General features: G+C 47.8%; 1 protein-coding gene across 1 annotated transcript; it reads right to left on the reverse strand.

The window, feature by feature from the left end:
- Nucleotides 1-12,187: 12,187 nt before the first annotated feature.
- Nucleotides 12,188-13,117, reverse strand: LOC309547842 (olfactory receptor 51I2-like; the record flags this gene model as incomplete). Its single annotated transcript, XM_082247847.1, has 1 exon — nucleotides 12,188-13,117. The coding sequence occupies one exon, from the start codon at nucleotides 13,115-13,117 to the stop codon at nucleotides 12,188-12,190; it is 930 nt and encodes a 309-aa protein (XP_082103973.1).
- Nucleotides 13,118-14,188: the final 1,071 nt, after the last annotated feature.

Genomic DNA, 14,188 nt, shown 5'->3' on the forward strand with positions numbered 1-14,188 from the left:
AGGAGGATGAAGAGGTAACATTTCAAAGGCTTTCAGGGCAGTCATTCGCAAGGGGCTCCGAGGGTGGGTTCCTGCACACACAAACGCCAGGGACACAATTGTCCAGCAGGGGCACAGTTCTGGAGGATGAGGAGGATGAGGAGGAGGAGGAGCTGGAGGAGGAGATGGAACCATGTTCACAGCAGGGTGGCACCCAGGCCAGCTCATGGCCATCACTGGTGCGTGGCTGGAGGGATACAGAGGACACGGACGATACACCTCCCACAGAGGACAGCCTTTCGTCGCCTCTGGGCAGCCTGGCACACATGAGCGATTACATGCTGCAGTGTCTCCACAACGACCGCCGAGTTGCCCACATTCTAACTTGTGCTGATTACTGGGTGGCCACGCTGCTGGATCCCCGTTACAAGGACAACGTACCGTCCTTAATTCACTCACTGGAGTGCGATCGCAAGATGCGCGAGTACAAGCGCACGCTGGTAGACGCGATGCTGCTGGCATTCCCATCTGACAGCGGGGCCACAGTGGAAGCACAAGGCAGAGGAGGAGGAGGAGGAGGTCGCCAACTTAACCAGGGCACCGCCAGCACCTCAGAAGGCAGGGTTAGCATGGCCGAAATGTGGAAAAGCTTTGTCAGCACGCCACAACAAACAGCAGCACCAGCAGCTCAGATGGAACGTCTTAGCAGGAGGCAGCATTTTACCAACATGGTGGAGCAGTATGTGTGCACACGCCTACATGTAGTGAATGAGGGGTCTGCCCCCTTCAATTTCTGGGTCTCCAAATTGGGCACATGGCCTGAGCTTGCCCTTTACGCCTTGGAGGTGCTGGCGTGCCCTGCAGCCAGTGTATTATCTGAACGGGTATTTAGCACGGCTGGGGGTGTTATAACAGACAAGCGCAGCCGCCTGTCAAGAGACAATGTGGACAAGCTCACGTTCATTAAAATGAACCAGGCATGGATCCCACGGGACTTTTCCGTACCTTGTGCAGAATAGCAATGGATACCGACCTTACCCAGCCATTGTTCCATTTTTGCTCTTTCTCACTCTTTTGGGGTGTACCCTCATTTAAAATTTGTGAAAAGAAGCAGTGTTGGCTACCTCGTCCTCCTCCTCAGGGCCAGATTAACGTAGGGGCTATTGGAGCTGCAGCTCCATGCAGGCCCCTACCTTTTATATAGGCCCCGGGTTGGCCATATTCACTGTGACCGCTCTTCTGTCACTTGTAAACACAGAAGTCTGGCTTCTATGCTCGCTTCCCCAGGCAGCACCCTCAGAACCTCCCCACACAGCGCGAAGGCCGGACAAGGAGGGACAGTTGCCGATGCATGGATGTGTTTATGGGCTTCAGAGACAGCATCCCATGTTGAATTAGGCATGCATGGCTGCACCCTTCCTCCTCTGGGTGCATGCCAAGGCACGGCCCTTAAGGCCCTTCAAAATCCTCAGCACCAAGACCATGATGCTCTTAATCCGGCCCTGGTCCTCCTCCACCGCCGCTTCCACCTACACCGCCCATAGGTGTGCGCAGCCTATTGCATTAGGGTGTGCACCCCAAAGTTGAAATACACATGCATGTGTTTGCCTACATGTACATGGCCCCGATACATTACTCTCCCTGCTGGCAAAGAGAAATAGAGCAGAGCAGGTGCGAGGGAGATCTTTCCCATCTCCTCACTGGCAAATAGAGCGATAATGCTATGTGCCCTAGGTGATTAGGGTGTGCCCAGGTACACCAGGCACACCCTGTGCGCACGCCTATGACACCGCCACATCCACCACCACCTCAACCTCCCTCCTACTCCATATGGGCCTCGTCCTTCAGAGATGAAGAACATTGTTTTATTTTTCTGTTTTTTTTTTGTTGTTTTAAGTTATTTCCCTATCCACATTTGTTTACAGAGCACTTGCCATGCTCTTAACTACGTTTTGCTGCCATTTGCAGCACTCTAGCCCTTTCCATTGGTGTTTTAGAGCCATTTTAGTGCCTTAAAGTTCGGGTCCCCATTGACTTCAATGGGGTTTGGTGTCCGGGAAAAGTTCGGTAAAAGTCCGGGACACGGACCCGGACTTTTTTTTAAAGTTCGGCCGAACCCGTCGAACGCGGACATCTAGGTGTCCGCTCAACCCTATTCATAGTTAAAAAATATGCCTACAACATGCACTAGCCAATTATCCTTTCTAGCAAAATAAGCATGTACAATATGTATGCAATAAGTAAACTAAACAGTTACTCAACTTAGAGATGGAATCAAGATGTAACGTCCTTCATGGTCCCTTTCCCAGAGTCCAACTCAAATTGTCCCCAAAGTCCTCCAGCTTCCAACACGCATGTCTTCCCTCTTTGTCTTCCAAACCAATTCACTTTTGTCTGTCCACATGCTTGTTTCAAACCCTAATCTCCTCCTACTACTTACTGTTACATCATATCCTGCAAAGAGCTTCCTCTGCTTAGCTCATAAACTAGTCCAACCGGTTCATTTGCTTTTAAATAGGGGAGGCTTTGCTTTTAACACAGCACATGATCTTAAAATCTTACTATGCAATCTAACTTACAAATACATTTCTTATAAAATCACCTAAATAGCCATAGCAACACTGTACTCACCCAGTGAGTTGTACTGAGTAATAGGGATTGATCCTTAGGTACAGTTGCAGTGGTTGAATGCAAAGAACAGGTAGACTGGGCACCTTGGGCCTAGTTCAGTAACAGCAGAAAACAGAACAATGGTGCGTAGTAAATTGAATTGCAAGCTTCTTGCAAGTGAGTATTATAACACTGTCAAAGTTTTACCTTAACTGTGTGTCTGTGACCCTCTCACTGCTCTCTCTTTCTGGAATCCTCCCGCAGCGATTGGCTGCGATGTTAGAGGAGTCCCCCGTTTTCCTTTTTGTTGGCCTTTAACTGTGTGGTAGGAAGGATGAGAAGTAGCATTGTGGCGATTCATCTCCATGGCTCCCCTAGCAGGCCTGCACAGTGGCAGCTTGTTTCACAGACCGGTAACAGGTGATGTGTGACAAGGGGACCTGGGTCATAATGTTACAGCGCTTATCATGAACACAACTCACCAGCTTGGTCTTTGCCTAGCGAGACACAACGCAGCACCTATCCCTTTGCAGCAGCTCTCTGGTTGGCTCTCTCCCCAACTGCTCACCCTAGCTTCTCAAGCTTTTCATTTTACCCCCCCCCCCCCCCCCAATTCTGCTCCTTCTGCTCTCAGGTATACCCATTGACTACATTAGTTCATTTCCCAGCATTGCCAATGACTCTGATCTCTCCCAAACTACATGTGCCCGTGTTCTGTAGTCAAGAATCAATCCCAAATAATAAGCACACCTGTTGCTACCATCTTGTGGATAAAAAGGAGTTCTGTATGTCCCAGTAACAATTGTTCCTGTTAAATCTTTTTGGAGCTAGCTTTGTGCACAGGGCACAGTCAGCGAGGAACAGAAAAGGGTCTTCCCTAAACTGTTACCACAAGGTTGGAAGTGTACGAGTGGGAGTGTACAATTATCCAACATGTATTTGTATGTTGTAGTATTAACAGTGCCATTGCGCTGTTTCTAAATCTATTATCCTGCAGAATGTGTAAAAAAAAAACAATATATATTTTTGCATGGACTGTTCGGTTGCTTGCTTGCAATTTGTTGGAATCTGGTCTAATAGCTCCCTCTACATCTACAGAACTTGAGACATTTCTGGATGTTAGGTGTGGAGCTATGCAGGTGGCAGCATAAATATTGATACAGCCCTGGCCTATCCCAGAGAGACAGGCTTTGATGGCCTGCTGTGAGGTTATATATTCTGTGAGCACACTGAGTTTAGGGTCATTTCCTTGAGCGGGATCATACAGCCTGAAGGGCAGGCAGCCCTATCAGGCAGTGCTGCTATGTCTCCTGTTGACGACCTGTGGACCTGGATGCTAAGACCCCAGAGCTAAAGAGTACACTTGGTATTGTTTTATGTTGAAGATTATTCAATCATTTTTAATCTTTTATCACTTATTAACTTAATAATATTTTGTTTATACATATATTTCCTTTCATTGAAATTATTCGACGGTACACATGCACCTTCAGGATAGCGCACTTTAATATATATTTTTCACCATTATCTTTCCACCATTCAGGAACTTTAAGTGCAGCAATCCCCATCTCTAATCAGCGCATCTTTATCAATTTTTTCTACACTAGTGTGGAGAGCTACTGGGTCTGCATTCCTTTAGACGTGTTTCCAATGGGAGCATCTCACTAAAAATTATATTTTTGTTAGAGGATGCTTAAAATCTGACTTGTAGCTTAAAGGGGAGTTCCGGCCACATTTTAAACTTCCCATCATGCATAACTTTATCACATGTTAAAAACGATTTGGCTATTTTTTTTTCCGGTTCCTTTACCTTATTTTTAATGAAAAATAACTTCACTTCCTCCCTATGTGGCCGCGGCCGCTGATGTCATTTCCTGCTTCGCATTTGCTCCTGTGAGATGAGCGTCATCAATCTCAGGAATCAATGCACCTGCACCGGTGTCCCTCGTCACTTCTCGTGCAGGCGCGTCATTCTCTGCCGATGGATGGAGAACAGCTTCTGGGCATGCGCAATAACGCGGCAATGACGCGGAACCAGCTGTGGGATGACGCACCTGCCCCAGAAGTGACGAGGGTATAGCATTCTGGGACTCGCTTACAACCGCAAAATCCAGGAAGAGGGACACTGCGGCTTCAGATGCCCACACCGCAGATGGCCGTGCTGTACAAGAATTTCACAAGGTAAGTAATTCATGCTGCATGTACACAAAACAGGGGACAGTTTACAGGATATCTTTATTTAAATGCACTATCCCTGACTATTCTAGGGGTATTTTTTGCTAAAAAAAAATTATGTTTCTGGGGTGTCAGCAGTGTTGGTCATCTTACTTTAAAAAAGTAATTAGTTACAGTTATAAATTACTTCTCCCAAAAAGTAATTTAGTTAGTGACTCAGTTACCACATTGAAAAAGTAATTAGTTACTCAGAAAAGTAACTGCGACTTTTTTTACTATTCTATAATGCAATTACGTTCTATGAGATCTTTTATAGTGGTGGCGGTGTGGCACACTGTGGGGGTCTGAGTCCTGAGTCCTCCTGACTGTGAGTAACTGTATTTTGTTTTGTTTTTTGGTACCTGCTGCCTGGAGTGGCTGGCTGTTGGCGGTGTGGCACACGAGTGGTGGCAATGTGGCACACTGGTGGTGGTGGCGGTGTGGCATACTGGTGGTGTCAGTGTGGCACATTGGTGGTGGTGGCGGTGTGGCACACTGGTGGTGGCAGTGTGAAACACTGGTGGTGGCGGTGTGGAACACTGGTGGTGGTGGCGGTGTGGCACACTGGTGGTGGCGGTGTGAAACACTTGTGGTGGCGGTGTGGAACACTGGTGGTGGTGTGACACACTGATGGTGGTGGTGTGGCACGCTGGTGGTGGTGTGGTGGCTGGTGGGTGGTGGGGGTCTGAGTCCTGACTCCTGTCCTGACTGTCTGTGACTGACTGACTGTGAGTTATTTTTTATTTTTTTGGTACCTGCTGTGCTGAGCATTCTGGCAGGGCCGGTGCTACCAGTAAGGCGACCCAGGCAGCCGCCTAGGGCGCAATGCAGCAGGGTGCGCCAGCATCCTGCTGCTGCACCCGGAATCAATCAAGTAATGACCGCTGGCGGGTGCGGGCGGCCAAGGGCGGACTGGCCCAGCAGGGAGCAGGCATGCAGTCCCCCCAGGCAGCTCTGATGGACTGTAAATAGGCTGCTTAACCGTACCTCAGACAGCGGAAGCGATCACTTCCGCTTTTCCTGTCACAGCTAGTTATTGCAGAGAAAGCTAGCTTTCCTGGGAGTCTGCCGCCCGTCCTGTCCTGTCGCCGCCCACTGTCTTTCTAGCTCCTCCCTCACACTCGGCTGCCTGTTTAATCTGACACTCCTCCCATTTGTTTCTAGCCAAACCCCGCCTACACTCCAGCCTCCTACAGGCACTGTGCGTCTGTGCTCAGCCTACCTGTGGAGACCAGCCTGAGGGGGGAAACTTAATTTGTGAACTATCTACACTCTGCACCACCCCCCTTCCCCTATCTCCCCCTGCTACTCTTCTTTCCCTTGTCATTCCTTACAGTGAAGACTGGGGAGGAGGGGGATTGTGTAAACTGAGGGGGGCTGTGCATTCTGGGGGGGTGGAATTGTGAGGACTAGGGAGGAGGGGGGCTGTGCATTCTGGGGGGGGGGGGGTGGAATTGTGAGGACTAGGGAGGAGGGGGGCTGTGCATTCTGGGGGGGGGATTGTGAGGACTAGGGAGGATGGGGATTGTGTAAACTGAGGGGGGCTGTGCATTCTGTGGGGGGGGGGATTGTGAGGACCTGGGAGGAGGGGGATTGTGTAAACTGAGGGGGGCTGTGCATTCTGGGGGGGTGGAATTGTGAGGACTAGGGAGGAGGGGGGCTGTGCATTCGGGGGGGGGGATTGTGAGGACTAGGGAGGATGGGGATTGTGTAAACTGAGGGGGGCTGTGCATTCTGGGGTGGGGGAATTGTGAGGACTAGGAAGGAGGGGGATTGTGTAAACTGAGGGGGGCTGTGCATTCTGGAGGAGGGGATTGTGAGGACTAGGGAGGAGGGGGTTTGTGTAAATTGAGGGGGGCTGTGCATTCTGGGAGGGGGGAACTGTGAGGACTGGGGGGGGTTGTGTATACTGAGGGGGGCTGTGCATTCTGGGGGGGGATTGTGAGGACTAGGGAGGAGGGAGATTGTGTAAACTGAGGGGGGCTGTGCATTCTGGGGGGGTGGAATTGTGAGAACTAGGGAGGAGGGGGGCTGTGCATTCTTGCGGGGGGGGGGGGGTGGAATTGTAAAGACTAAGGAGGAGGGGGGCTGTGCATTCTGGGGGGGGGAATTCTGAGGACTAGGGAGGAGGGGGATTGTGTAAACTGAGGGGGGCTGTGCATTCTGGGGGGGGGGGGGTTGTGAGGATTAGGGAGGAGGGGGATTGTGTAAATTGAGGGGGGCTGTGCATTCTGGGGGGTGGAATTGTGAGGACTAGGGAGGAGCGGGGCTGTGCATTCTTGCGGGGGGGTGGAATTGTGAAGACTAGGGAGGAGGGGGGCTGTGCATTCTGGGGGGGGGGAACTCTGAGGACTAGGGAGGAGGGGGATTGTGTAAACTGAGGGGTGCTGTGCATTCTGGAGGGGGGGGATTGTGAGGACTAGGGAGGAGGGGGATTGTGTAAACTGAGGGGGGCTGTTCATTTGGGGAGGGGATTGTGAGGACTAGGAAGGAGGGGGATTGTGTAAACTGGGGGGGGCTGTGCATTCTAGGGGGGGGATTGTGAGTACTAGGGAGGAGGGGGATTGTGTAAACTGAGGGAGGGCTGTGCATTCTGGGGGGGGGGATTGTGAAGACTGGGAGGAGGGGGATTGTGTAAACTGAGGGGGGCTGTGCGTTCTTGGGGGGGGGGGGGGATTGTGAAGACTGAGGAGGAGGGGGATTGTGTAAACTGAGGGGGGCTGGAATTGTGAGGACTAGCACCGGCCCTGCTTGCTGGTGGTGTGGCCTGGCAGGCACTGGCTGGCACACTGTTGTCCGGGTCCCTCTGGCTCTGTCCTCCTGCAGGCCTCAGGCCTGCCTGTCTGGGCCTCTCTCCTCTTCTGGGCTGGCTGACCGTTGGTGGACTGGTGGTGGTGGACTTCCTGCTGCCCAGTGCCCTGTGGTGGTGGTGGAGTCCTGGACTATATATTTTTGTAACTGCCACTGGTTGTTTTATATATATTGCCACAACAGTGAAGTAGTGGCACTGTGGGCGCACTGGGCGGCAATGGCTGGGTCGGATCGCCGACTCGCCGCCCGGACTCCTGGCGCGCTGTGCTGCTGCTGTGCTGTCCAACTCGTGGCGTGACTCACTCGACTGAGTCTCCTCCTCTTCTCTCTCCAGTACCCGCGGACAGCGGTCATAGAGGAGAGGGGGAATACAATTACATCTACTGCCATCTAGTGGCGGTAGATGTAATTGCGGTAACGCAGCCGAAAGTAGCGGCAACGGCGTTACAGGGAGAGGACGAGTAATCAGATAGATTACTCGTTACCCTGAAAAGTTTTAATAACATTTAATTACAATATGATTTGTGTCGCAATTGTATATGCTACATATTTTTTTCTTTATTTTCTATTTATTTTCTCCTCGAAAGTGGAGTTACCCTTTAAAGCTGAAGTCTACTGTTTGTTACAAGCACAGACTTTCATATAGCTTGTCCTAAATCCCTCAACCTTACCCAAGTTCTCCAAAAATAAAAACATCACCCCTAAGCTGGTCATTGAAGAAACGTATGAATGAGCCTGTGTGCCTGGCAGCGGGGCGAAGATTGTGGGGGGACTCGAACAGTATTCCTGCGGCTCCTACACTACATAAACCTTAAAAGGAAAGTGACAGTTTCTTTTTAAGGTCTCAAATTCTCATGAAAAACAGCAGTGTGCTTCCTGTGCCTTGAGGCCAATGGCTTTATATCTGCAATGTAAGATTATCTAAGGCACTGTTGCTTCTGACTACTAGTCCGATCAGATTTGGAGTAAGATTTGGTGATATTACAACCGTGATGCTTCCTTTTTTCCTTGCTGGAGAAGAAGCTGTACCTAGGCATTTGAAGAGCAGGTTTGGGTTCCTAAGTACTTGAAGTGCAGAGGGAAAATCTTTGGAAAGATTTCCAAAGGCATTTGATCACCATGGTGTGCAAATAGAAGTAGAAGTTCAATAAGCTTCAGTTAGGAAGCTAACACTGAGGTATTATCTATAATAGAAAAATTGTGCCTGTTCATTTAAGTTGATAATACTCTGCAAACTCTCCTAGAACAATTCCCAGTGATTTGAATGGACTGCAAAGAGCAGTGTTCAGCTTTGTAGGGAATGCAACATATACACAACATGGAAAGTTCAGCAGTTTGGGGTCCCTAAACTTCTTGCTGTGCTTTCAAGCCCACAGCAGTTTGGAGACATAGAACTGTTTGACTTTCTCGTTACACACTGATTCCCTTGTATGCAGAATGGCAATGAGTGTCTAATTCTGGATTCCAGCACCTCACATTGATCTTCTGCTCAACAGCGTTTGCATTGTTCCAGTAGTAAGGCATCCAAGGTAAATTATGGGGCTTTCCTAATACAAATAACACCAGCAAGGGCATCTTTTTTACATTGACACCAATGCTGGGGTACTATCCCCCTCTGACACAGATGATGAGGCATTATTTCAGCTGACACCGGGGTATTTTTTTTTCTCTTGCTGACCCTGACAACAATTTTTTTTCTGCCACTGACCACCAATGCTGAGGCTTCTTTTACTTACACTTACAACCAACTTCAAACATGTTTTTGCTCCCACTGAACACTGGGGAATTTTTAACACAAGGCCTAATTTGTCTCTAATTACTAAATATTTAAAGAACATTTAAGTGGACTTTTTACCCCTTGATGAATGTAGAGAAATGTTAAGTTGATTGCAAAGTCTCGTTTTTTTTTTACAACAAACATGCCATAATTACCTGCTCTGTGCAGTTGGTTTTGCACAGGGCAGCCCATATCCTCCTCTTCTCGTGTCCCTCGTTGTTGCTCCTGGCCCCCCTCTCTCTTTGAGTGATCCTACAGCAAGCAGCTTGCTATGGGGGCACCTGAGCCGAGCTGTAGCTCCGTATGTCCATTCAGACACAGAGCTGCCATTCGGTCCCGCCCCCTCTCTCTCCTGATTGGCTAACTGACTTTGATTGATCTAGCCAATCGGGAGGGAGAGTCTCGGGATAGCTGAGGACAGAGAAGGACCTCAAGTAAATGTTAGGAGGTGCTGAGGAAGGGAGGGGACTTCTACACCCAGAAGATTTTTTTACATCTTAATGTAAAGAATGCATTAAGATAAAAAGTAGATCCCTGAAAAATGTAGCTCTTTTAATTCTTCAAATCTCCCGTACCACCCTCTTGTCCTAGAAGTGTAAATATTTTTTTTTTTCTTTCTAGTACAGGCAAATGTATGCAGGCTTGGCTGGCAGCCAATCCTGTCTGTTTTTCTTGGGTTGGGCAGAGATCCAGGGAGGGCTGGATGACTCACAGGCAGCATCACTGAGACCCCCCCTTTTCTAGAATGTACTGGAATCTTCTAGAAAGATGGGAGGGGAAGTAAGGTGGAGCGGCCTGGATCATTCTGAGGGTCCTGACTAATCCCTAAATTGGATTGGCAGGGGGCAGGCCCCCTCAAATACTCAGGGTCAGTCCAACTGGGGAGGGTTGTGTTTGGGTGGAAGCTGGAGATGGGGTGTTAGGCTGTCAGTGGCCTTTGGGGAAGCTCCCCAGTCTGGGGGAGGAGGGGGTGACCTTGGGCCTGGGCTCTGGTGCAGACAGGACCCACAAAAGCACACAGAGGGGTCCTGGACAGGAGGCATGGGAGCAAGTAGAGGACAGTGGGAGAGCACTGCCGAGAAAGTCTCCAGGAGCAACAGGAACAGCTAGGGGGGCTGGTGAGTGACACACAGTCAGGAGGACTGAGAGGACTGGGATGGAGCAGTCTTGGATGGGTGCAGAGCCAGCCAGGAGCACTGTGGTAGCACGGGCAGTGGAAAGAGGTAGCTACAGCCAGGGGGACTGACAGGGCCTTAGGAGGTGGTACTGGGAGCAGTAGTCACATGTGAGACAGCTTAGCACCAAGAACTACTATAATTTTTTTGCTGCACCATAGGGGCCTGCGGTCTCTTCCCGCAAAGGGCATTTGCTTTGGGCCTGGCTGAGCCAGTGTCTGGCCCCAACCACAGTGCTAGTTGGTCTCGGGAGTAATAGTCTGCAAAATGTGTATGTGCTGGAGGAGAAAAGAAGAGGTTGCATATACTGATGGTATATGTAGTTCAGTCCCTCTGTTCACTTCTTCAATCATGTGGGCATCCACATATGTACCCTACCCACATCCAAGTTTAATTTCCATAATAAAACAAAAAAAAAAAAGTGCAAGGACTTCTTATTGACTCAGTGTGTTTGGAATTTTGTGTGACTGGCTGTGCAGGGAGGGAGATGGACCACAATCACCAGCAGCCCTACATGGGTAGTGCTACGCTTATGAAAAACTGCCTTGAGCCTTATATTTTTATTTCTGCAATGTGAGATCATCTAAGACACTGCTGTCCCAGACTGCTATTTCCACCACATTTGGAGTGGAGTGAGATTTGGTGATGTCATTACTTTGCTGCTCCCTGTTCTCCTTACTGGAGAGGAAGCTGTACCAGAGGAACTGAAGTGCAAGGATCTCCCTGCTGCTGCTTTGTGAATCTTTATTTCCTCCACCACTCCTGCTACTGCCTAAAGTTAATTGGCTGTTACAGCAGTTACATGATTGGAAAGCTCCTAATCTCAAGTATGCATCGGGAGCTTACCAATCTCTGCCGGCTACCATGCTGGGATCATGCAGGTAGCACGCTCTCACCACGGTAAATTGTTTACACAGGGCCACCTATATGCGGCCACTTGGCGTTAAGGTCCACCTCCCGAGAGGCCACATATATGCACCCTGTCAGTGCCAAGAGGTTAAATTGTTTAGAAAAGATAGAAAAAATGAATCAACTCAAAGAAACAAAAACTATAGGTTAAAGACTCTATAGAGAATATACTGTATTAATGTAATGTACCCAATAACAACATAAGTACTTAAACCACAGACATCAGGCTCACATTGCAGTTTGTCATTTAAAAGCTCATCTTCTTTGAGATGTCAATTTGTAAATAATTTTAATGCAATCTATGTACATGTAATTTACAGTAGTAATTGATTCTCATCGCCATCTAGAGACCAACGAGCACGCACTTGAGAAACCTCCAGAAACCTGTGAGGGGGGTCCCAAGGTTTCGACTGCCTAGGGACCTCCATAGACTTTAATCCGCAACTGACTCTGACGAGACCTAGCAAAGCCTTTCCTCTATCAAGATGGCAGACACGTTGACACCAAGTCATGGTAAGTCTGTAATGGGTAGTGATCAGCTGCAGGTGGACTATAGGCAATACTGGTGATTAGTCCTTTGCCCTCTGTTTGCCTTTTTTGGGCAGAGCTTCTAGAGTTTATGTTCTTTTTATACTCTGATTAAACGTGGGCTGTAGTAGATATTTTTGAAAATGATTCTGTTTTTTAAGAGCTATGGATTTTGTTTGTCTATTTATCTTTTCTTCATAGTAAAAGACTGCAGTATTTTCACTTTTATTGCTTGCATCTTTATTCCATAAAGGAGTGGATTTACAAATGGTGGCACCACCAGGCTCTGTAACAACATGGCTACTCTAAGTCCATAGGGTACTTGGGTAGGCCCCAAGCGATAGAGTATAACCTCAAAGAGGCAGTCCGTAACAAAAATCGCAAAAGATATCAGTTGAGGAGAGCAGGTCTGCATTGCTTTCAAAAGATTCTCCTTTGACTTTGCACAAACCTTTAAAATTTGAATGTAGGATAAAATGACCAGCAACGGCATCACCCCAAATAGTTTTACAGTAATAAACAGACCATAAATGTTGTTGACTGTGGTATCAATGCAGGAGAGTCTCACCACCGACCAGTTATCACAATAGATCTTCAGGATGACATTGTCACAAAGAGGGAGTCGCACTGTCAGCATAGTATGCACAGTGATGGAGATAAAAGAATAAAGCCACACGCCAATAATTATCTTAAATGCCTTCGTTAGGTTCATCATGGTGGCATAGCTCAACGGGTTGCATATGTACATGTAACGGTCATACGCCATGACTGTCATCAGGATCATCTCACAGGACACATAGGAATAGATGCAAAAGATTTGCATTATACAGGCTGCATAGGAAATGATTTGAGTCTTAGAGAACAGGTTTACGATTAGGCTGGGGAAAAATGAGATGCTTCCATAAAGACCGTTGGTACAGAGAGCAGATATAAAAACATACATGGGCTCATGCAAACTCTGGTTTAAATATACTGTGGATATTATTGTCAAGTTGGAAAAAATGATCATCAAAAAGCCAACCAATGATATCACCCCATAGACATAATTAAAATCTGAAATTGTGCCAAATGTCAGGCTTAGCACCAGAGGAGAAGAAAGTGTTAAATTCTGCATTTGTAATCCAGCCGGTTCCTAACATGAGTCAATAAAATGTAATTAAAAATTGCATACATGTATCATTATACAAAAATAGAAAAATTGCTTACATAGTATAAAGTATATCTAGGGGTAAGATCCCTAACAAAAAAAAAACACACACAAGTGTTATTCAAACGAATGCAGTGTTATGATAACTGGGTGTGGCTACACTAAAATGGCCTGAAAGGGTGTGGCTTAATATTTGTGTGTACTGTCCAATTCATCAAAACCATGGTCATTGTCTGTTGCTCTAAACCCTCTACTCCTTACAAAGTCTCCTGGAAACATTCACAAAAGATTCATTTATTTTCCCAAAAGCAGGACAAAATTTACACTGTGCAACCTCATAGCAAAAGAGGTAATCTTGCAAATTTGTGAAAGTTGTTTTACCTCCTATAAAATAAAAAAACACTTGCAATCAAGTTTCCCCTCCAGACAGTAGAGCCAGATGTTTGACCTCAAATTTTCCCACTGCAGTTAAAGTAATAGAGCATTATTTAAGGGTCTCCCCAACTTCTTGTCAGCAAGCTTCCTGCATTGGACTGACAGCTCTGTTGAGTTCAGTAAAGCCTAATTAGCTTCCAATGCTGAACTTACTCAGTAGAGTGACTTTTAATTTGCAGAGGAATTACAGCAAGCTGAATAAAACCTTCTGCATTGGTCTTGATGATGACATCAGGACCTTAGCCCACTGGAGCATGGGAGAGAAGGGCCTTAGAATGCTGGAGCATGTGGGAGAAGGTCCTTAGAATGCTTGAACATGGGGGAGAAGGTCCTTAGAATGCTGGAACATGGGAGAGAAGGGCCTAAGAAAGCTGGAGCATGGGGGAGAAGGACCTTAGAATGCAGGAACATGGGGGAGAAGGACCTTAGAATGCTGGAACATGGGGGAGAAGGACCTTAGAATTCTGAAGCATGGGGGAGAAGGACCTTAGAACGCTGAAGCATGGGGGAGAAGGACCTTAGAATGCTGAAGCATGGGGTAGAAGGATCTTAGAATGCTGGAGCATGGGGGAGAAGGACCTTAGAATGCTGAAGCACGGGGGA

This window comes from Pelophylax lessonae, assembly GCF_965119305.1.
Source record: "Pelophylax lessonae genome assembly, chromosome: 2".
Classification (NCBI taxonomy): domain Eukaryota; kingdom Metazoa; phylum Chordata; class Amphibia; order Anura; family Ranidae; genus Pelophylax; species Pelophylax lessonae.